Below are 23523 nucleotides of genomic sequence, written 5' to 3'. Positions count from 1 at the left end.
TCTGCATGTTTGTTGTGTTTTAAAAACGACCCTTTTGTTCATTAACCCTGAAAATACTATGACTGTAAAGAGTATAACAATATTCAAATTGATCTTTACAACTTAGCTTAAAAATAATGTGTCAAACACAAAGGTTTATTTAAAATATATATATATTTCAGAAACACTATTTTACTGTTGAACCTATACTTCACACGTACCGCAGTCACAGGAGCACTGTCGGGAGGCGGAGTAAGAGAAGAAAAAGATTAATAATGGTTGGACAGAAACTATTGAATTTATTGACTAAACCGTATTACATGGAGAACCAGTTCAACCAAATAACAGATATTATTTTCTCAGTCTTTAAATAGCTTTTTCGAAGTGATTTGATTTTGATGTCAGATTCTTTAATCACCTTATTATTTAAAGTATAAGGATAAGCATGCTATAGGGATAAACGGCTTTAAAATACAATAGCACACATTTGTTATTTTGCCTTTACATTATAGACTATTAGTCACTTTGTTTACATGTCGGAAGCTCTTACGTACCTTCTTCGTCCACAGTGAACAACAGCAGCTCAGGTGGTGAGGATTAAAGGAAAGTATGATAATGGTAAATAATAATTTAATAATTTGGAAATTAGTTTGGTCCTTGGGGTTTTTCTTCAGATCAGTTATCCAATAGTTGCTTATCCAGAAGTTAGTTTCCAGGCAGTCAGGTTTTTTTCAAGATTTCAGCTTTCCAGCAAAAAAGTTTTCAGAGGTGAACTTGTGTAAAGTCCAAGTGCGAATGAGGATTCAGAGAGGCCTGATGACCTGAGGTAACCTCGGTAGAGCGTCACCGTTCGGTTTCCATGACTTTCACTGACTTTCACGTGCGTGCATGCGTGTGAGCGAGTAAGAGGGTTGATGGACGGTTAATGTATGATAAAACATTGTTGGACAGATTTTTTCTGTTTCGTGATGCGTCTCATCTTCATTTGCCTCTGCAGAAACTCCTGCAACATCTCATCCAAAGAAAAATGTCCTCACTACTTTATTGACAGATATTCATTTACATATCAAGAAATGACTAAGACTTGCCAACCGAGTAAAATCAAAGTAATAATATATTGTAATCTGAAAGGATTAATAACCACCATTTTTTTTACCTGGTCATAACCTAGTTATTAACGATTAAAACTGACCCAATAGCTAACAGTTCATATTATAAAATTAAATATAATATAATTAAAATTGTCGAATGTAAAATATTTGCTTCTATATAGCTCCCTCATTTTTTTTAAATAGCTGATTAACACAGTCACTACCGATGTGGAATATTGAATGATTCAGGTTTTGTGTTCGAGGACAAAGTTACCTTTAGCCAACATGATGACTAAACAAATAAAAAGGAACAATTGTTCCAAAAAATAAATAATTTCAACAAATATTGCACAAAGTCAGACAGATATCGTTAAATTGCTTCATTGCAGGCTCTGCTCCGGTGTTGTAGAGACTCTTCTGGCAGACCAACTGTAAGATGTCATGAATGTCTTTGAGCTACAAGTAAAGGTTGTGGAAAAATAATTACTGATCTATTGGCCTGAGATCACTGATAATATAAAGAATGGAAGCGTAGCCTCGAGAAACGTTCACCAAGCATAACGATTCGTAACTTGTTTCATATTCTTTTAGACCAGTTTAGCACATTAATGATGGGGGATTACAAATGTGTTCCAGCAGTGGTTATTATCTTCCCTCAAAGCTCTAAAATGTAAATCTGATTTAGAGGTAACAGCAAATAACTACGTTCTCTTCTGACATACGTTCAGCTAAACTGGACACATAACGATTCATCATTCAGACAACTTCACACAATGCTCTGAGTTCATTTACTTTGGAAAACTGCAATTAGTTTTGTTTTTACTTTGCACCATAAACACTAATTCCTGGAAGGAAATATTCAGAAATGCCTCTCAAACAATATATCAGGAGCTGCACTTTTGATAATCACAAACATCAGGTTTATATATATATTTTTTTACGTAAGTACGTCATACCCATAACACTTAATCTATAGTATCAATAATATGTCATCTTGCTTACATTAAAACTGCAGTGGGAATCAGTCATACAATACAATGTTTTAATGATTTCAGTTTGGTTTTATTATCTGTGACCTGAATGAATCGACCGCTTCAGTTTGACAGATAGTCAGTAACCCTAATCTTGGCATCAAACATCAACTGAAGCATATGTCTTTTTCTTTTTTGAGTATAATGAAATGACATTACATTAGTTGGACAGTATAATAACTTGTCCTCCATTAGGTGGTTAAATATTGAAAGATTCAGAAGTTCTGAATCTCCTCTGAAAACCAGCGTGCAGCAGGATCTGTTTACACCTGCAGTGACATCTAGTGGCTTCAGCTGATCTCTCCAGTGTTGATGCTAAATCACAGCTGCAGTTTGTAGCTTCAGCTGTGATTTTGCTCCATGAAAAGCACCTAAAACCTCAGCTAGTCTGATGACAGAGCTAAAGCTCCCAAATGTTTAACGCAACATTGAGGTTGTTCTCCTACAAATTCATACATGGCTTTAATGAGGAACAATTCAGGTCACAATCCAGTGTTTCATGCATGGCAAAATATTTTTTAATCACTTGTATCACAATGCAAGTTCAAACATAAACCTAGAGAAGGTTTTTGTATTGTTTTGTATTTCTGCTTTATCAGAAATAAACAACAACAAGTTAAATGTATTCTGATAAGAAATGTTGTTGTTGTTGTTATTCATGTAATATATCATTTTTAAAGCTTCTTAATCCACATCTCCAGAGGGGTGCTGTTACCCTGAGGTTATTTTGTTTGGGGGTTTTAATGATTTCAGTTTGGTTTTGTTATCTGTGACATGAATGAATCGACCGCAAAAATTCAAACAAGCGCATCCAAAGGCCCATCAGATAGGAAGTTAGTTATCGGGCATTTGAGGCATTCAGAATTTGCCATATTGCAGCTGTTATATTAGATGATGTTGTCCTTAGCGTAATTCAAATGTGACTGGTATAGATAGATTATAGGTTTACAATGATGTAAGACTTCAGGATGTTCTGGTTACCCTCTATTATACTGGCTTTATTTGTAAAATAGCAAACAAATGTGGAAAAAATTGTAGCGATGGAGTGATTGCTCTCGGACTATACCTATCTTTTTTTACAGTTTTTTCAGGAAAAAAATTAACTTGTTTCTAGGGTTGAAATATTTCAAGAAGTTACACAACGTAGACCAACGTACACCAACTCCCATCATCCACCGCGGTGATTTATCCGGAAGAAAACCCCCGCTTCTCCCTTGCACTTCCTCTTTCCGTCAACGGAGTTTAGGTATGACATCTACAGTCTCATTCCCATCCTAAAATCTGCTCTATATCATGATTTTGTTCGTTCATCCACTGTAATACAACAGATCTAAATATTCGCTAAATGTATGAGAATAAGTTGTACTGAATATTTTATTGGTAGACATGTTTTGAAGCATTTAATTGTGGTTGTGAGTAGCTCCGTGATAACATGGTGCCATAACGGCTAAAAGGCCGGTAGCCGCTACAAGCGGGAAGGGTCTGTGTTTTACCTTTTAAGTGAGCCGTTTACACAAGTTATATTTAATTTCTATGTATTTACAACTGCCAGTACATTTACAGCAAGTTGCGCCGTTACTGTCAAAAGATATCCCGCTGTATACCGTGACGTTAGCATACATTAGGAGGTCACGGTGGCTAGCTTGCTATGCTGAGGATAGCTTCTAAATGAAACATTTAGTTTGGAACATCAGGTTAAAGTTGCTCTTAACTGCTGTTTAGCAAACTCCTGTCATGGCTGCTTAATAAGCTTCCCTTCAGAAAGTGAACTTGTTGAATGAAGTCTATAATTAGCCGTTAGCATTAGCCACAGGCCTCAAAGCCAGCACTCGCATGCCCAGCTGGTAAATAACGCTGTCTTATGGTCTTGTTTCAGTACACGATGGGACGTGTGATCAGGGGACAGAGAAAAGGTGCGGGCTCCGTGTTCAAAGCCCACACCAAGCACAGGAAAGGTGCCGCTAAACTCCGTCACATCGACTTTGCTGAACGCCATGGTTACATCAAGGGGATCGTGAAGGTAAAGTTAGTTTAGCACTCAGACACGTTTTATAGGAGCAGATTGAAGTCCTCATACTTGTTGGTGAATGCAGACTGACGTTGTTTTCCGATGGTGGTCTACCCTCTCTCAGGATATTATCCACGACCCTGGCCGTGGTGCTCCCCTGGCCAAAGTGGCCTTCCGTGACCCGTACCGATTCAAGAAGAGGACGGAGCTCTTCATCGCTGCCGAGGGCATCCACACCGGACAGTTCATCTACTGCGGCAAGAAGGGTACGAGGCTGAAAGTAGACTCTCCTGGATCAGCATGAGGCAGATGAACACAGTACCTCAATTGTTTGGACCAGTCTGCTGTCCTAGCACTCCCAACGTGGTTCACATGTGACAGGGTCATTATAGATGCATTTGTTATGCTTGCACGCCATAAAGCGATGGATTTGAAAACCTATTTTTGCTTTAATGTTAAACTCAAAGTAAATTCACGACCATTTTAAGTTTTTCGGAAATGTTAATCTGGCCGACTTGGTGAGATTGCAGTCACAATGTTAATGGAAAAAATATTTTGAAGGCTTAAAAATATTGAAATTGTCAGCACATTTGGATAGTAACCATTTTGGTGAATTTAGTTCACCTTCAGTGTTTTAAATGCGTTCCTATTAATCCTGGAGTCCCAACGGGGTTTGAAATAGAAACATTTCGGACAAATTTCACTGCATCTGTGGCATCTTTCTGTTGGCTCTGTATGCTGTTATGATGCCTCAAAATCCTTTTAACATGAGTGAATCTCATGTTTACATTCAGTCTTTCATGTGGCAGCCTACAGGGAGTTGCATCCAAAGTAGTAAGGGTGCTCTGATCATGATTTTTGGTGCCGATCAACGGGGAGCAGTATAGTCTAATCGGATCACGGGGTCTGTTTGGAGTAATTTCTCCACGCCGGTCAATAAGCGATTCTGCTCTTTGTCTGCTTGATTCTCTCTGGACAGGAACATTAAAAAGGGTAGGCAAGCATTCGTTTATGTCGTATAAAATATATCTTTTTATATTTTTAACTAGCAGTGTGGTTTCTTGCCAGATTAGCTCATGGAAAAAATAGATCAGTGAGGCACAGAAACTATTGGTGCAGATGACGAGCCGGCTGTGGAGCTCCGCGGTGCCGGGCCTTCGCATGCATGTGTCTTCAGCTGTGTCGCTCTGAGCAGGAGAGAAAGCAAGTAAATGAGTATTGAACATGTTTGAACTTAGAATCGGTGCGTCATCCGATTGGCCTTTTATAGAGACGACCAATCAAACTTCTTAGAATGATCATCAGCTGATGGCGATCGGAGCACCATTTCAAAGTTGTGCGATGGGATTGTTAGAATAAGGACAGAAATGGGTTCTTGGAAACCAGTGAAATTGAGGTCACATTGTTGGGTGGAAGTGTACGATGTTTCAGTGTGAAGCCCGTGCCTTTAAAAAATATATTTTTTTTAATTCCACAGCTCAGCTGAACATCGGCAATGTCCTGCCCGTTGGCACAATGCCCGAGGGAACCATCATCTGCTGTCTGGAGGAGAAGCCCGGTGACAGAGGCAAGCTGGCCCGCGCATCAGGAAACTACGCCACCGTTATCTCCCACAACCCCGAGACCAAGAAGTCCAGAGTGAAGCTGCCCTCAGGCTCCAAGAAAGTCATCTCCTCTGCCAACAGAGCAGTTGTCGGTAAGGAGCCTCAGTGTCTTGCGGAGCTGATGTTGACACTTGGACGTAAAGTGACTATCAGCAGAATATGAGTGTATCGGTGCATTTTCTGACCAGCTCTGCTCTCTTTGTGTGCGTTTGTTAAAGGTGTGGTTGCCGGAGGTGGTCGTATTGACAAGCCCATCCTAAAGGCTGGTCGTGCCTACCACAAGTACAAGGCCAAGAGGAACTGCTGGCCACGTGTCCGTGGTGTGGCCATGAATGTAAGTGAACACGAGCACACTGTAGCTATGTTATCTGCGACGCAACTGATTTTCTGAAGTCCACTAAGGATGAGGAACAGCTGAGAGAAGTGATAGATGATGTGTAGACAGATGGCAATCTTGACTTAGTGGGTGCACGTATGAACGCATTTTATTTGGTTCATATTTTGCAAAATAGATCGTTCCAGTGGGAAGAGCTATCACTGGAATTTGCATTTATTTGTTGTTGGTCCCATCAAACAGCTTTATTGGTAGGCCATGTTTTGCAGCGTATCAGAATCTGGAGAAGGGGATGTTTCAAGAGGAGGAGGTGACCATAAGGCTTTAACGTCTTGTCATTTCTACATGGCTCCCCTCAAGTGCGAATGGGAACTGTTTTCCAAACCTGTTTTTTTTTTTTTATCTTGAAGAAGTTACAAGAGTTTTTCAGACATTGCACGTGTTAAATCAAGAACATTTTGATGTGTGACGTGGGTCAGACTGCTCGTCTATGTAGAAGGTGGTGCTGACATGGTCGTAACGTAGACGCGTGTTAGAGGGGTGGACCACTAAACTTTTTTACCTAATAGGATGGTGTTGGTTTCACCCTTGTGAGGGTCTTCATTTTAAAAAACAAATGTCTCTCAAAGTGAAGCAGCTTGTGACTGTAAAATATAACCACTCACTAAATACAAGCTTGTTTGATGCCGGGTGTCTGGAGCTAATATTATGCACATTTTCTGCACTGAAAACAAGGCAAGGGGAGAGAAGGAAGTTTATTTTTGTTCCATCACAAGAACAAATGATGGTTCCTCTGACTAATGTCCATTTTCTTCTCTCTGTACAGCCCGTTGAGCATCCCTTCGGTGGTGGTAACCATCAGCATATTGGCAAACCCTCAACAATCAGGAGGGATGCACCTGCTGGTCGCAAGGTCGGTCTCATTGCTGCCCGTCGTACAGGCAGACTGCGCGGAACAAAGACCGTCCAGGAGAAGGAGAACTAAATCTGACTTTCTTGATAATAAAACGTGTTTCAAAAGAATCTGTTCAGTTTGTTCATTTCTGGGTCCAAACACGGGACAGATTAACAAAACACCTTGTAGATAATCACGAAAGTAATGATTGAACTCTGTTTAGCTAGTTAAATCATCGGCACAACTGATTTTAACAGCAGCTCCACTTTATTCAATCACCTGTTTTTCTATTTCAAGTGTACTACGAACACAAAACAAGTTTCTGCTTCCAGATGGACAAATAGGATTTATTTACAGTTGTAATATGAAATGGGTTTGTGGTTTCTAAGGGTTGGGTTTTTTTACATTAAAAAGATTGACTTTAAGAGAATTACAAAACCAGAGACTATGATGTTGGCTACTACACAAACCACACTATTACAGCAGGTAACCTTTCATTTTGAGGATAGTATTGGATACATATAGCTCAGACTGATACAGGACAATGTCGCAAAACCTCGTTCATCTGTTGAGATATTGGAGGATTACACCAGTAGCTGGTTTAGATTATGTACTGTTCAACACTAGAAAAGCATGAACTACAGCCGTTTGAAGGAATGTTGAGGTACAATTTTTAAACTAGTACACTAGTCTGAGGTTTGTGTCCCCCCTCATGCCAGTGATGGATCTATTCGTAAGCAGATTTAAAAGTGCAGACATTCCAAAGTTTATTTGGAAAATTGTGAGCCACTCAAAGATTAAGATCTCTTTGTGGAACAAAGTGAGGAGATTGTTTTCCTTTTTGAAGGTATTTTAGACATGCAGAAGTTCTCCAGCAAGAAAAACTGAAAAAGATATGACGGAAGCATTAGAATAGAATTTATACTATCTTTATCCCTTTAAGGGGGACATTTTTCTCTGCATTTGACCCATCCCTGTATATCGGGAGCAGTTGGCTGCCAATGACAGGCGCCCGGGGAGCAGGTACACTTCGACACGTGACACGTCCCAGTTGGGGATCCAATTGAAGGCTGCCCCACCCCCCTCGAGTTGGGAACGAAGATAAAATCCATGTCACATCAATAATGCTGAGGCTCTCCAAAGAGACAGACCTTTAAAAAAAAAACGGTCAAAGTTGAAGCAGCAGCGACATCGTGACTTCAGGCCTGTCGTAACTCCAGAAACACTGGTTCCTACATTTCCCATAATGCAACTCAGTGGCAGGTACATCTTTCAAAGGCTGTATTGAAGGGTTGACGTCCTGAGTTCAAAACTTGCAGGCTGGTCTACACGGTCACGTCTACAGAAACACTAATTTATGCCCGTTTATTAGGTACACCGAACTAAAACCAACAGTCTAATCCAACAGTACTGCGATACATTCTACCTTCACAACAGTTACTGATTTGGAGGATGTAGTTTGTCGTGCTCTGAACTGAATTACATTATGAGTTATTTCTGTTATTCTGTCCACCCCACTTAGATCAATGGAGGCAGGATAAATGAGTTCAACTGCAGCACAAACTACATCCTCTAAAATAACAGATTGGTTTTAGCTAGGTGTACCTAATAACCTCAACCCAAATTATCAGATGCAGAAACAACAAACCACACACATCTTCCAAACTTGGTTAATAAAAAAATTTAAATATAGTTTGTGTGTATAGCTGCATGCTTTGTGGAAGAACGTTGACAAACGCTTGGTTGTTGTCCACAAGTAAAAATGAGACACGGGCAAGATTCCATGTTCTTTATTTGCTAAGGGCGCAATGCTTTTTTTGTTATATTTCTGTGCACAAAAAACCTCACAAAGTGAAAGTCCACATCGCGACTGTAGCTCCAGAATTCACCGTCACACCATGGCCAAAACAAAAGTCGGCAAAAAACAGGGCGCAGAACTCTGTACAGTCAATATCTCCTTTAAAAATAACACAAGGACGAAAATGTTCCTCTTAAATCAAATTCTATTTTTTTTTGTGAAATACAACAAAATAAATTCTATAAAATAAGAGCAAAATATTTAAATATAATACGATGGGCAGAATATTTTCATTTGCAGGAGTATTTGGTATGTTTTAGACAAAAAAAAAAAATTCAAACAAATTCAAAAAAATACATGCATTCAAGTTACCAATTAAATACAGTATTTACTGATGTTTACCTTTTACTCCTACAGAATTACAAATTAGCTCAAGTTGCAACATGACTAACCAGCCGCTATTCTTACGGTACTGCTGTGGGACCTGTTCTCCGTGGAGCCACAGGGCGAGGGGTCTCACTGAAGCCGACCAGCTCCACGGCAGAAAGGCAGCCGATGGGCACCGAGTCTGTCTACGACTAGGCTCTATTGAAGAGACGGAAGCAAACCACACAGTCTATGCGACACCAGGTGACCCCGGTGCAGCGCTTCTGTTGCATATGTTTCATTTTTCAGAATTCCTAACGATGAAAGCTAAGCTGTCTATCCCACCAAAAAACGGACTGCCAAATGTTGAAGTTGGAGGATTATAATGTGCAATTGAAAAGCCACTTATTCATACATTGGTTCAAAATATCACCCTCCTTGTAGATAGGGTAGATGAGTAGAAAAAAACCCCAAACAAAATAACCTCAGGGTAACAGCACCCCTCTGGAGATGTGGATTAAGAACAGCTTTAGGTTGTTATGATCACAAGTCTTCCCTTGGGCTACACTATTCTGGTGAGAAGCCATGCTAAATGTTACAGCATATTAACTAGAGCTTCAAAAATGATTGAATTAATTACCAGAACAAAACAAAACAAAAGAAAAAGAAAGGCAATGAGTTTCAGAACAATGTTGCATCACTGCTTTTTCACATCAACCAAAAACACCGTAAAAGTCCACCCAACCATTCCATCACACTAAAACCAACCACAGCTCGTGAGTTGATTTGGCATGGGTCATAAGGTTGCCAAGGAGCTTAAGAATAATAATATAATTATGATAACAACAATGCGTCCTTCTACAGTTGAATGACCAGTAACCATCCGATGGTAGAACAAACTTTACTGCTGAGCATGGGTGATAAAACAAAGAGGAGTCGTTGTCTTCTTACAGTTTTTTGGGGCATTTTTCTTATTTATAATATCCACTTTTTTTTCATTTTTTTTTCATAATATCTGCGACATCTCCCAACAGCAAACCACACAGAGTTATGCTACTGGGGGATCTGAACAGTCAGAAACATTAACATACTATGTACACCTTTTCGTCGTGTAGACAAGCGCGTCAGCATTGTCAGCTCCGGGTGAATTTGTTTTTTTCTTCAGTAGAACTCTTGTCCACTCCCCTCGACCTCTGCGGCCGCCAGCAGGCCCCATGTCGCACGGTCAGTCCGCCCCAGGCCAGGGGAGAGCGCCGCCCGGAGGTGGCCTGGAGAGGGGATGGGAGCCCTGGCTCTGCCCTGCCCTGGGTCCGGAGAGAGAGCGAGAGAGGGGGGGGAGAGCGAGAGAGAGAGTGAAAGAGAGAGCGAGAAAGAGAGTGAAAGAGAGAGCGAGAAAGAGAGGGGCCCGACAAGGAGCTCTGTTGACCGAAGGATGAGAGGAAGGAGAGCAGGGCAATTGAGGCTCGAGGCACAGCAGAGGGGAGAGAGGGGGGACGTTACTCCTTAGGCAGGGCAGGCGCTGGGGTAGTGGAGGAGGTGGTGGGCACGGGGGCCGGAGCTGGGGTCGGAGCCGGGGTCGGGGCGACCTCCTCGGTGCTCTCCCAGTTCTCTTGTGCTCGCGGACCAGAGCCGGGAGTGGGACCAGGGCCTGGTGTGGGGGTGGTCTGGGCGGGGCCCGGAGTCGGGGCAGAGGCAGGACCGGGACGCTGAGGGTTGTTCATGTGCTGAGCAGCGGGCCCGGTGTACGGCTGCCCATGTGGGTGGTTGTTCTGTTCAGGGGGGGGAGTGGACGAAAATCAGTTCAACAGTTTAACTAAATACATTCAAACGTAACTATTGTAATCCATCTAATGTGATGAATAAACTAATAGTATCGACAAATATCGTCTGTGTATCAAAAGTTAAATAAAAATCATCAAATGATCTTTTTTGCCATGGTCACTGGAGAGACTGGCTACGATTTAAAGTCACCTTCCACGTTCCTACTCCCATCACATTTCATACGTCACCGCCTGTCATGAGGACGTGAATGGGTGAACAGGTGAACATGTGAACGGGTGAACAGGTGAACAGGTGAACATGTGAACGGGTGAACAGGTGAACCCTGACACGCTACCTGCTGAAACTGAGCGGTTCCAGGAGAGTGCGGGTACAAAGACGTGTCCTCGGGTGGGGAGGAGTCTTGATCATCAGGTGCTTCCTGTTCATCTGGCTCCTGAGCAGACACGAGAAAGACGTTATCGCAAATTAACTCAACAGTTAAGCAGACACTTCTATAGAAAGTATGCACAGCAGGAAACGCTAGTTTTATCTGAACACAACAGTGGGTGCAATGCTAAGCTCCTGGGTTTTCAGTGTGAAGTGGAGAGTGGGGTAGTGTAGGAAAGCCAAATTTCCAACTGCACTAGGCTAGCCAGAAAATGAGGTTTAGATGGTATTCGATAGTGTGTGTGTGTGTGTGTGGACTCTCCACCTGAGAGCATCCTGCTGCTAATTCTTTAGAGAAAGGGCTAACAGGAGGCGAACATGCACCTTTCTAGGCTGTTTACAGTGTAACACTTTCAAAAGGCTGGAGATAAATTATTCCATGTTTTTCTTACTGTCATGAAACACCAGCCTCATTTAATAATTGTTAATCACGTATCTATGTGTCATGGTATTGTGTTTAACATGTGCACATATAAATATATATAACATGGAAATACAACAGATCCTGTAGAATGTAAAAGTTTGTGTACTAATAGATAACTTCACAATCTAGCTATTATCAATCAAAACTTGACATTTTTACTGCCTTTGAGATTTTTAACATTTTAAAAATCGGATTCACATCCGTGAATATATAGGGTCACATTGTGTTTTTTATGCTTTTAAATGTCTGCTCTGTTAAGCACTTTGTGATAGTACTGTCTGTGAAAAGCGCTATATAAATAAAATTCATTCATTCATTCATTCATTCATTTAATTTAAATAAAAAAAATAAATTTAAAAGATTGACAACCTTGTGTTAAGAGGTTGTTTTGTCAAATTGTGTCCTATTTCTCTAGAGTGGCTCTCCCAACTAACTAACAAGTACCGGTAACTACCAAAATGGGGGGGAAAGCCTATTAATACCTAGTATATTAGCTGTATACATTAGATACGATGGCTTAATGGAGAACAGAATCTGGCTTAAAGCACAGTACAGCTGTGACCTCACAGCTTAAATATCGTTTACTAATGATCACTGAAGTATAGATGAGGCTAAGAGCTTTCTGTCAGATGCAGGTGGCTGGCGGCATCACAGTTTGAGTTGAGGAGGAAGCAAATATTGGGCAAAAAATAAATAAATAAAAAGAGGCTAGATTGAGCTATGTCAGTGATGTGGCTTTGGCGAATCACTGGGTCTGAGCAACAGGACCAGCAGGAGAACAAAGTGGTCTCACAGGCAGCCGTCCTTCTCTTTACTGTACGGGTGGACATCGGGATGGGGGGGCAATTTTGTTTGGCATTTATCTTTGGTCAATATCTGTGTTGCTCGCAAATCGTGTGCATCATTTGAGAAGTTAACAACAATACAACTCAAAGTGTAAGTCATTTTCAATCTGGCAGTTTGTATAGCCTTACTCGAATCTCCTGTATTTATGCAACACTTGTATCACATAAATGCATATCAAAAGGGTACAAAAAGAAAATTGAGCCAAGTCGACAAAATGGGAAAATTTACGAGGACTCAACATGACAATGCTTCTAGCCTCTGCCACTGACGACTGGTTAAGCTACAGGAAACTAAACAAAGTGTTGACTGTGTTGGTGATCTAAACATTGGCCAACTGTTCATCGTTTCTCTGCTGATTCTTTAATAAAACAAATAAAAAATTAAAGATTTTTCATTTTCTTCCTTTTATGTTGTGGTGTCTGGAAATACTGACCTTCCCTGGGCTTCCCTGAGTACACTTGAGCTGTGTATGGAATATTACAGGAGAAGTGTGTCAAATACAAGAAACTTATTTTACGTGAGAATAAAACAAATGATATTTTTATGCATTGTGAACGGCAGCCATGAATCAAGACAAAACATATTCAGCATAGCAAACATAGTCATAGCTGTAGCTTAGGGCCGACATTTAACGGCTTGTTGGGAACAATTAATGGCTCCAATGAATCTAATAAATGTCAGATTTCAAAATTATTATCTCCAAAAAAATAATTGATTCTATCAAAAGTCAGAAAAATCAACACGCCCAAGAAACCCAAACATATTCAATTTATAAAGACATGATAGAAATGAATCATTTAAACTGTTCAATCCAGTACTTAATTAACCCCTTCAGTGTTATCACATGTATACACCCAGTTAACAGCTGATCGTATTGTAAAAGCTCATCTGGCTCAGTCTCTACTGTACACCATTGTTTCCACGTTGCCATATAGGTATGTTTTACTTAATCATCAAAGTCAGACAGCGATTTTGAACAGCTGTTATGAACTACAGATGTTTTCCACTGTATACCTACATCCAGTGTCCCACAGGTTCATACACTACTGGTCCCTTAGCACAGCCCCTAAGACTGGAGGATAATGTCAATGTGCACTTTAATGTGTGTGTGTGTGACGGGGACAATATCAATGCCGTTTACCTCCTCGGGACAAAGTTCACAGGCCTTGGCGAGTGTCATACGTGCGCTGTGCGAACGCTCCAGGAAATAGCCGTTGGAGGTCTCGTTGCTCTGGACTGGAGGGGACCAGTTGTTGTAGGTGTACTGGGGGTTCCCCGTGTACGGCCTCCTCTCCAGCTCATCCCCCAACCACTCCACCGCCCACGTCCACTTCCGTTTCAGGTCACCGTTGCTCTGTGTGCACAAGAAGGAAACGGGGATTAGAATCGCGGCTCCACCTGTTGAATGCAGGAGTTTTATTAACAGGAAATTTGACAGAAAAAAAGGAGCAAAAAGAGCATTGGCTCTTATTCAGTCACTCTTGGATGTATGTTTGCTAGTGTTACCGAGAGATTGAAACCAGTGGAGAAGCAAGAACTGTGTAGCGAGTATTGAAATACCAGGACTATTTTTCTGACCGATAGCCGGCCCTCGTTAATCGATCATGAATTGTTAACCAGCAAGAGTAGTGCCTTGAATGCGGGGACTGTGCTGCAGTGTCCCTGCAGATTGTGTCTGCAGGGGACACTCTGCACAGGAAAACCGCCAGTGTACGTTAGCGATTGTCCAGTCAAGATAGTGTGTGTGACGATGAGCATGAAGTTAGCATTAACGTTATAGCTGGGAACGTTTGTGTCCAACAATGTTCCTTTAAGTGACAAGCCGCTCCTCTGAGAGATAGAGATAGAGCTCCATCTGTCACTAAGTGTACCTGGAGGATCTGGTAAGCCACGGAGCAGTTGCTAAAGAGGGCCACCATGCACTTGATGCACTGGTAGGCCCGTTTCTGGTAGTGGTTCTTGGAGCGCTGGATGGTGTCAAAGAGCCCATCTCTGTCATCAGGAATGCCCTTCAGCACATTGTGGATCCTACACGAGCAAACGGGGAAAGAAGACGTATAAACTCTGATCACACCCAAAAACAACAACAATGCAGCACTCGCACTTTAAACACCGTGCAATCGGTCTGACCTGTGTGTCTGCCAGGAGTCCTCGATGAGCAGGATCTGTAGCAGCAAGTCCAGGTAAGGCCTCAGCTCATAGGTGTAGGAGTACGCCACCTGCACACGCACAACACGCATAATGTGAAGTGACCGCGGACACATGCGAGTGAGCCGGCTGCAGAATTAGAGTCGGTGGAAACAGTTACCTGCCAGAGCAGCTCACTGAGCACGGTGGAGGAGAACTGAGGGTTCTCCCAGCAGCTGAAGCGGAGCAGCTTCACCGTCTCCTCGGAGTTGCTGCAGTCCTCGATGATCTTCTTCACGTAGCTGGTCCTCACGAACAAGATCTCCGCCACCAGCTGCTGCACCGGCATCACCGGGGCCGTCAAGATGGTGTCACCATACGGGTTGGGGAGAGGAGGGTTACCTGGGGAGGGTAAAAGGGGGAGGAACTAAGAGTAAGTCATCTGAAATGCATGTAGTTATTAAAAGGCAAAAAATAGGTGTTTCTATCTATTAAAGCCCTCAGCTCCAAGCTCTACACAACGCAGAGGCTCAGACTGCCTGGTTTGTCAGTCAGTAGATTCTGAGCAAGGATGAAAATCCTCATTGGGCTCCAACTCTGCTTCCTGATTTATTACTGGCTCATATCTGCAGAGTTCGTATTACATTTTGTGTGGCTGAAGAGTAAAGAAGAAAACAAAAAAAACAACTCACCATTGATGGAGGACTGCATGCGTGAGGAGACGTCACAGCAGCGGACCAGCTGGGAGACCACAGTGTAGAGCTTGCCCAGCTCAGCGTACTGATACTTAATGGGAGGGCCGGGACCCTCGTCCAGAGCGACCAACATGAAAGTAGCAGGGACGTTCAGCTTCAACAGCTGGGTCTTTTCTGCCAGTCCTGCAAATGGGACGGGGGATTGAGAAAGCAGCATTTTAAGTCCCAGGACAAATTATTAATTACATTTTTACATAAACCTTGCTCGTACGATACAGCAACAGCTGTACATGTCAGCCGTGCGATTGCCGTGTGCTTCTTACCCAGATTGGCATACATGACAAAGAGGTTGAAGTACTGCTGCAGGTGACGGCCGTGTTCAGACACCTCTCTTCTGAGCAGGTTGAGTACGGCTCTCAACAGGTGGTCACTTAAACTGAGGTTATCGCCGCCCTGATAGACAAACATGGGAAAAATAGACACACGGCAGCAGGGTTACAACAAGCTAAAGTACAGGACGAGAAACCTCTCAGTGATAAACTGTGAGGCAAACTGCCTTAGTTATCTTTCAGGACACTCATGATTCAAAAACAGCTTCAAAGTATCTTCCAGAGAGTCCTAATAAAAAAAATGTGTTTCCCTCCACAGAGCTCGGAAGTCTGGCACCAACCTGAGTGGAGGGTCCGGGCGAGGCGGTGGGGGAGGGGCACGGGCCGTCTTGCAGCGAGAAGTGAGCGATGAAGACTATGAGCTTGGCAAACGCGCCGCGGACCTCGGCGCTCGGGCACTCGAGCAGGTACTCCGAGAACCGGTTGGGGTAAGCAAACAGGACTTTGTGTGCAAACCAATAGCGTACATTCTTACTGTGTCTCAGCAGGATGCAGAGGGCGTCATACCTGGAGGGGAGGACCAAGAGAATATGATTAAGAGAGAACAACGAAACGGAAAAACAAAAACATGAGGCGGACGGAGCTTACCAGTCGCTGGCGGGACCCCGTACTACTTTCTTGGTGTGAAAACCTGTGCTGAAGAGGAACCTAGCAGCCAGCTGAGCACTTATCATAGCAATCTCCTCTGCCTCTGGCAGAAGATGGTCTTGTCCTGATAAAAAAATTTAAAAAAGGACAGAAACTATAAAAACAGTGACAATCTTCCTGGTAATTTGCTGATAAGTACTTTAACATGAGCTGACAATCTATGATGCTTAACCAAGGGACCAATGTAAAGGTTTCATTTAACTTGCTGTTGGATCGGTGAATTGTTACAAAGAGTAAATCTTGTGAGCAGTGATTTGACATGAATAGTGATGACCCAGACGGAGGGTTAGCGTGGATATGTACAGTACACGCCACAGCATACATGAACGTACATTGCAGTTTGCAAGGAGGGCAGTGACACACATCCTGTGTTTTGGCTCCGTCCTCCAGCACACTGGGTTTGAAATTAAATTATAACTACGAGGTTATAGAGCAGACTTTCTGCTTTAAGGGTGTTTGTTGTTAATAAAGTCTAATTTGTCTTTTGCCTCCCCAATTTGATGCCTATAAATAAAATGCCACAGATGAAAACATCCTTAAAAGAAAGCAGTCGGCAGCTTAACCTCGGTCACAGTTTCAATCAAAATCCAATGTGCTGCAGTACACGAATACTGTGCGACTGTGCTACATCTACATCATATCATGAATAGTGACGTAAAAGACACGGAATGGTCGATAAAATCCAAGTCTCATCCTTGTTCAATCCAGTAAAAAGTAAGAAGAAGAGTTAAGGCTCAGAGGATGCTCCAACAAATGTCAAGTGATCTCTGAGTAAGGCCAGAAAATATGTCAAATCAAACATTCATTGTCTAAAAATCTTGCTTACAACCATAAATTTGTTTTTTAAAATCTTTACTGCTGCTGAAAATCTAAAGCATATCTCAACTGGATACAAAGTAGCTAAAGCATAAAGATGACTGCCCTCAAACATGTGTTTTCCTGTGAAACTTTACGGGGCTGTGGTTCCATTAATAATGCATTCACAGAGGCAGTGCATTTCTGGGAAGCCCGTGCTAAATGCTACTGACCACCAATTATTTCCACTGGGATGCTGTGTATTTACATCACTTTGAATATATACATTTGTTCAGACACGCAGGCCAGAGATCAGCGATACAATCATAACGGCAGCTGCTATGTCTTTAGGAGGGAAGCGTTGACCTCTACAGTGGAGCTACGATGTGGACTTCATTACTGTGCTGAGGATCAAAGCAGCCCTCTGGGGGTGTTGGATGTGCAGTCATGACTGGAGGAGTGTCGATATATTGTGCAGCAACGACAAATCACACGACGACGCACATGCAGGGGCTGAACCGTTCGTGGCATCAATGGTTTTCTTATCGGGTATACTGTCCCTGAGGTACGTACACATGTTGTAGACATGTATACTAATTACTTGTGTGGTTAATGATCGGCCAGTTATTAGCTTATTTTATCCTACTTAATATGGTTTCTTGTGCATAGTTTGTCTCATTTTGCCTACAAGTTTATTCAGAAGTTTTCAACTTCAATGGGAACATACCTGGTTAAATAGAATAAGTAAAAATGGCTACACAGCATGGGAACATCAGATTGTGTTCATAACTATCATTTACCAGCATGATATTTGTTGTACTAGACAGCTTTTGTGGATGTTTTTGTTGTAGTTTGTTTCAAAAGTGAATCTCAAACCCCCCTCACCCAAGGTTTGAGTTGAGGTTAACTGGCTAACTAGATTAACTTAGTTGTAATACTTTAACATACAACAATACATAATCCACGGAATGAATAAATTCATGAATTAGCAGCACACACTCAGGAAAGAGGCATACCTGGAGGAGGGTTTAAATAGACACTGTTACAGGTCAGAAGTTTCTTAATGAATTGGAAATATTCCAGGCTGTATTGCATTCGGTTGTGCATGAATTGGACGTTCTGCTTGCGGACGCTGCACTCGATGACACCAGGCATCTTGACCTGATGCGGCTTGGTGGAGGAGATGGTCAACTCAGAGATGTATTTGACAAGCTCGCTGTCCTTGTCCAGTGAGTCCATGCGCTCATAGAAGAGGATGTAGGCATTCCACCAGCGCTTCTGCCTCCGGTACGACATCCTCTTCATCATGTGATCGAACACCTCGCCCATGTACTCTCCTCCGAAGCACTGGTTCTTCATCTCCTCCTCATCGTCCATCTTGCACTCGGTCACGTCGCCGTCGTCAAACTTGTACCAGCGGTTCTTCTCGCCGTCACCCCCGTTCCTCTGGATTATGTAGGAATAGTAGTGTCCGCCACTGGCCTGGCCTGAGTGGACCAGCACTCCAACCAGGCGGTACTTGGAGCTGCCGGTGGGCGTGGGCTCGGAGGGCTCGTTCTGTTGGATCACCTGGTTCTCCGGGTTGACGTCGTCACCCTCCAGCTTCGCCACACCAGCTACCGTGTACGGCTCCATGTCCAGCTCCCTGGGGAACTCAAAGTAGTCATTGAACTTGATGGCGCACTCCCTCTCCCAGTCGTAGTCGAAACGCTTCAGTTGGATGGCCAGTACAGGCGGCAGCTTCTTTATCAGCAGGCGCTTCACGGTGTCCACCTGAAGAAGAGAGCGGACAGGTTACCTCTCTGGCCCTTTAAGTAAATCTCCAATCAACGGAAACGGAAGCTTTGAACCGAGGGACACATTACAGCCTCTTCTATTTCTCCATAGCACTTTATTATCACATTCTAATATTGGTAGGCGACCGGGTGGGTGCTTCATTCTCACCTTCTTATTACACTTCTCACAGTGGTAGGCGTTAGCTCCCTCAAGTAGATCTCCTTTAATGTACTGCTCCATGGAGTCCAACAGGTTCTGGTGGTTTCTGATGTCCACATTGAGTGTTGTGAACGACTCCTCGCACTCATATCTGGCAACGCAAAACATTATTAGGAGCATAACAGGAACCAAAGTATATATTTCAGAAATTGTTTCTGGTGACTGAGAATGGCAGGACTGCACTCACCTGTGAGGGCATCCCTGACAGATCTTCTGGTCGGCGAAGGACCCCCCCAGCACCTTGCTCAGCATGGCGGGGTGGCCCAGGGCTTTCAGAGCTTCGTCCAGACTGTCAACCAAAGAGTTGAAAAACTCCAGAGCATCATGCTGCTCCCGCAAGTTCACTGGCTCACCCCATAACCTAAAAACAGACGGTACAGAGATGAGACGATTAGACATCAGCAACGGCCAAAGAGGAGAAATGCTAAATTACTGTGAGTCTTTGAAATACCTGAACTGTTTCCAGAATCCCCTGGGGACATAGTACTGAAGTCTGGACGCCGCTAGGTGTCCAAAAATGACCTGCAGGTGACGAAGTACCCCGATGTTGTACTCTTTCCTGTCTTCTGACTTACTGGAGGGCTTATCGTCAAACTGATGGTGGTAGCTGAACACCTCATCACGAGGATCCACGTTACTCTGTGGAGACCAAACGTGCAGGTGAAAAATGACTTGCAAGTCTCCAGCATCCAAAATTGTTCATTACGTTTTGCGACCGTGTGTCATTGTGTTCATGGGGAAACAAGACTAAAACCAAATGGCCAAATGATGATCAGATATGTACCTCATTCTCTTGCTTCTCGTCCCCTGACATGTCGTCGTCCACATCGGTGCCTGTGCCCTCAATGGCCAGGATGCCATTGCGGATCGGAGGGATCATGTACAGCTGCTGAATGACAGAGTTCATATAACAGGTGGCTCCGGCGTTCTTCAAACCCACGAAGCCTTTGTTGGGCCGCGGCCCCACCGGAGGCAGGTACTCCCATTCTGTCAGTGTCTCGCAACCTGAAAGCAGAGGGAACACCCTCATGCATGATGTCGTTTACAAACCATCAAGTGAAGCTGCCGCACCGCTGTTTACATACCCAAGTAGTACATGTCGGTCAGGGTGTCGACTATTTGCTTGAGGTTGCGGACACACCCGACAGCCAGCGCTACCAGGAGCTCGAAGCCAGCGTTGATGGAAGCGGGGGTGCTGCACACTGGGATGGCCTGCTCTGTGGGGAACTCCCCGCTCTTCATGTACTGAAGGTACACATTAGACGCTGGGAAGATGAAGTCGTCGATCAGCTCCTGATGAAGAAGAGAGGGAGAAACATTCTCTGAGTAATGTTACGAGAAAGGAAACGATTAGAAAAGGACAATGTTGATATTTTCAGGTGTGGTCAGTTTGTTTCACCTTAATGAGGTTAGCTCCTCCCTTCTCGCAGCCAATGTAATACTTCTTCTCTGGTGTCTGGAAGGCTAGAAGCTCTTTGGTAACCCCAAGGTGTCCCTCCAGGATGGTCTCCTCCACGCCGGTCTCCCCTGTCCTCTTAACCTCGTCCTAGTGAATGAAACATGTTTGTGTACCATCAACTCTGCCCCACACTGAACTAGGTTGATTTATAGGCAGCATAATACAACAAATCGGATGAAACTTGCGATTAGCAGGCTGTTTTACCCTTATCCGTTTCAGCCAGTCGATCTCGTTGTTGAGCAGCACCTCAGCGTTTGGCAGGTTGATGTTGCTGTTATAGGCATAGTTCAGAAGGTGCCTGAGTAAAGTGAAGTAGTCTCCAGCGTGTTTGGCTCGTTCCTTGGCCGTACTCTGGACACGGACAACTTGAAATTAGAATCTTGTGAGCAGTTAACTGCTCTGACACTGCGGTGATTCATTATAAAATGATGATCTTTAAGAAAAACAAGGCAATATCCACTCACCCCCAGCACGGTGAAGAGGAGGGTGATAAAGAAGAGGAGGGGTCGATGGCCCATGCAGCATCTAGTTGCCATCAGGAAAAACTGCTCCTGGGCCATTTGACGCACAGATCTGTGAAACACATAAGACGACATCACCGTCACGATATCCTGTCGGAACTACGAATGGCTGGAGTTGGGGACGTCTCCGCTATACAAGTCAGTAGATTTGGGCTTCGGGAAACGCGTCCTGGTGTACTTACTTGCTGTGGCAGTGCAGCAGCAAGTCGATGATGAAGGTCTGCCAAGCCTTCTCCTTGCTGAGTGTGTCCAGAGCCGTGGGCATGAGGGCAAAACACAGTGTCATCACCTCCAGGGCCTCGCAACACACCTGCTCATCTTCCCCATCTGGCTCCTTAGCTGCATTTGTCTAACGAGAAAAAAATGAAACAATGAAATCCATTATGCGAAAACACAGCGTTGCAATTTCTACGTTGTAAATCCCTTGGATGTCCACAAAGCCCATCAAGAGCTGAACAACAGTCTGCATCTATTACGGAACTCTGCGCTGCACAACTGCCCCTCTACTGTGCTCCTACTTCCTATCCAGCTTATTGTACTATGTCTTTAAAGGAGTTGAGCAACATTCAACAACAATGTTAAACTCTCACAAAGAGTAACATTCAAAGGGAACTTACCTTCTCGTATATCTTGCTAATTTCTTCATTTGAGCTGAAAACGAGCTGCACTGTGCCACAGCCTGATGCCCACACTATCTTCTGTACCGCTCGGATCACGCAGATGTCTGGGATGTACTTCGATGCCTGGAAGAAATTCTATTGAAAAAAGTAGCCCCATAAGATTGTCATCTATTGGTCCAAACATGGTGCCTATGAAAACTATTCACAAAAATGAGTTACCATTGCTCATTTTTCATGTATTCTATTCTTACAAACCTCCAACCATTTGCTTACATTTTCTGTGACCTCATCAGAGATCTGCTGGGCTAGGCGGATGGCTACATTGCGCAGCATGCATTCTGAGGCCGGGTTCGGGATGTTTTGCAGGGCACTCTGGAGGACCAGGGCCTGGTCGTGAGTGGCCTGATTGATCTGTAGACAGTGCAGGGAAGGTGATGATGGTGTGGAGAAACATGAAAACATGTTAGAGATGCCAGTCCAGTACTGAAGAGCCAGTCATTATAGGTATGGGTCTGGGGGAATTGTGTGTGCGGTCTAACCGGGGAGACAGGAATATTTCCCTCTGCGTTTGGCTGGCAGGCCTCGGCCACAGCCTTCACATGGCCGAAGCCTACGGCTGTAAGGAGGAGTTTGGCGATCTTCAGCGCGTTGAGGTAAGCACCGCGGCGTGTCTCCATGTCCGCCGATGGGAGGAAGTTGTTCCTGGTGAGCATGCTCAACACCAGGGGCAGCCCGCCACTCTTCAAGAAGTTGTACTGGAAGTCGCTGGCGTCCTCGCCCAGAGTGGAACTGGCTGGCATCAGCAAAGCATAAACAACCTGGGACATGGGGAAGAACAGTGTGAACCTTTTTATAAATCAACGGACATGGGACCAAAACCACGGGCCCGTCTCACGCAGCGGGATCAGTGGCAGATCCTGGTTTCTTTGTAAAAACAGGAACTCTCTAACGTGGTACATTGTACACATTTTGTATTCACTGCAGCTAATTTAGTAGTCTTGCTCTGCAAGACAGGGGCCACATCATACTTTACCATGTCCTAATGGAGTTCTAGTACTGCTGCTAAACCACCAATCAACTCAATGGTTTAATGCTACTTCACAGGCCAGTCAAGAGAATGTAAAAAAAAAAACATGGTTACCAGGGCACAAATGTATCACAAACTGCAGAGCAACAGCACACTGGGACCCACCTCAATGAGGTAGAGCACTTGTGAGGGTGAGGGGCCGAAGAAACGTGAGTCCAGCGAGGGACTGAGGCTGTTCTCGCCGAGCTTGGCGTGGTCCAGACACACGGCTCGCAGATTCGCCACGGTAGTGTTATCTGAAGGGGGAACAGCACAAACGTGAATGAATACGAGTGTTGCCCGTGTGCGTCGTTTATGTTTACATCAAGTAAATTGGCTGGACAATATGGAGAGCACAGGTGCGTGTATACCTGGGGGCATGAGTTTCATGAGAACTCGAGCTCCATCTCTGAGCAGCGGCATGTTGAGGTTGCAGCCCAGGTCAGCCACCTGCCACAGGAAGGAGATGTAGCGCAGATGCAGCGACATAATCTGTGAAGGAGGGCAGAGGGACAACTTCACAATGCGATTTTGACTTCACAAATAAAAGTGATGTCCAGTATAAATGTTCCTAACTGACTATAATAAAATGATAAATAAGCAGTCTGATCAAAAGTTTCTGTT

The 23523-nt window shown here is 43.8% G+C and overlaps 2 protein-coding genes across 4 annotated transcripts in view; one reads left to right on the top strand and one right to left on the bottom strand.

Annotated features, from left to right (window-relative positions):
• Nucleotides 1-3295: 3295 nt before the first annotated feature.
• On the top strand, nucleotides 3296-7070 carry rpl8 (ribosomal protein L8). Its single transcript, XM_079276362.1, has 6 exons — nucleotides 3296-3347; nucleotides 3978-4121; nucleotides 4234-4375; nucleotides 5587-5805; nucleotides 5932-6047; nucleotides 6874-7070. The coding sequence occupies exons 2-6, from the start codon at nucleotides 3984-3986 to the stop codon at nucleotides 7030-7032; spliced, it is 774 nt and encodes a 257-aa protein (XP_079132488.1). The 5' UTR covers nucleotides 3296-3347; nucleotides 3978-3983; the 3' UTR covers nucleotides 7033-7070.
• Nucleotides 7071-8716: 1646 nt separating this feature from the next.
• usp9 (ubiquitin specific peptidase 9) overlaps nucleotides 8717-23523 on the bottom strand; it is a 43814-nt gene continuing 29007 nt past the window's right edge. For all 3 annotated transcript variants that reach the window (XM_079277137.1, XM_079277139.1, XM_079277138.1), the window contains 26 exons: nucleotides 23271-23391; nucleotides 23026-23156; nucleotides 22373-22651; nucleotides 22107-22244; nucleotides 21831-21968; nucleotides 21396-21562; nucleotides 21157-21265; nucleotides 20897-21043; nucleotides 20633-20779; nucleotides 20319-20526; nucleotides 20018-20238; nucleotides 19685-19872; nucleotides 19421-19594; nucleotides 19183-19324; nucleotides 18255-19011; nucleotides 16384-16507; nucleotides 16077-16302; nucleotides 15730-15859; nucleotides 15404-15589; nucleotides 14893-15113; nucleotides 14715-14803; nucleotides 14456-14612; nucleotides 13726-13938; nucleotides 13018-13047; nucleotides 11223-11321; nucleotides 8717-10875 (listed from right to left, as the gene is read on the bottom strand). In XM_079277137.1, coding sequence (XP_079133263.1) covers nucleotides 10603-10875; nucleotides 11223-11321; nucleotides 13018-13047; nucleotides 13726-13938; nucleotides 14456-14612; nucleotides 14715-14803; nucleotides 14893-15113; nucleotides 15404-15589; nucleotides 15730-15859; nucleotides 16077-16302; nucleotides 16384-16507; nucleotides 18255-19011; nucleotides 19183-19324; nucleotides 19421-19594; nucleotides 19685-19872; nucleotides 20018-20238; nucleotides 20319-20526; nucleotides 20633-20779; nucleotides 20897-21043; nucleotides 21157-21265; nucleotides 21396-21562; nucleotides 21831-21968; nucleotides 22107-22244; nucleotides 22373-22651; nucleotides 23026-23156; nucleotides 23271-23391 — 4815 coding nt within the window. In that variant the 3' untranslated portion in view covers nucleotides 8717-10602. The remainder of the gene's footprint in view (nucleotides 10876-11222; nucleotides 11322-13017; nucleotides 13048-13725; nucleotides 13939-14455; nucleotides 14613-14714; nucleotides 14804-14892; nucleotides 15114-15403; nucleotides 15590-15729; nucleotides 15860-16076; nucleotides 16303-16383; nucleotides 16508-18254; nucleotides 19012-19182; nucleotides 19325-19420; nucleotides 19595-19684; nucleotides 19873-20017; nucleotides 20239-20318; nucleotides 20527-20632; nucleotides 20780-20896; nucleotides 21044-21156; nucleotides 21266-21395; nucleotides 21563-21830; nucleotides 21969-22106; nucleotides 22245-22372; nucleotides 22652-23025; nucleotides 23157-23270; nucleotides 23392-23523) is intronic.

This window comes from Melanostigma gelatinosum (genome assembly GCF_949748355.1).
Source record: "Melanostigma gelatinosum genome assembly, chromosome: 10".
NCBI classification, from domain to species: Eukaryota; Metazoa; Chordata; class Actinopteri; order Perciformes; family Zoarcidae; genus Melanostigma; species Melanostigma gelatinosum.
This window is presented reverse-complemented; position numbering and strand designations above follow the sequence as displayed.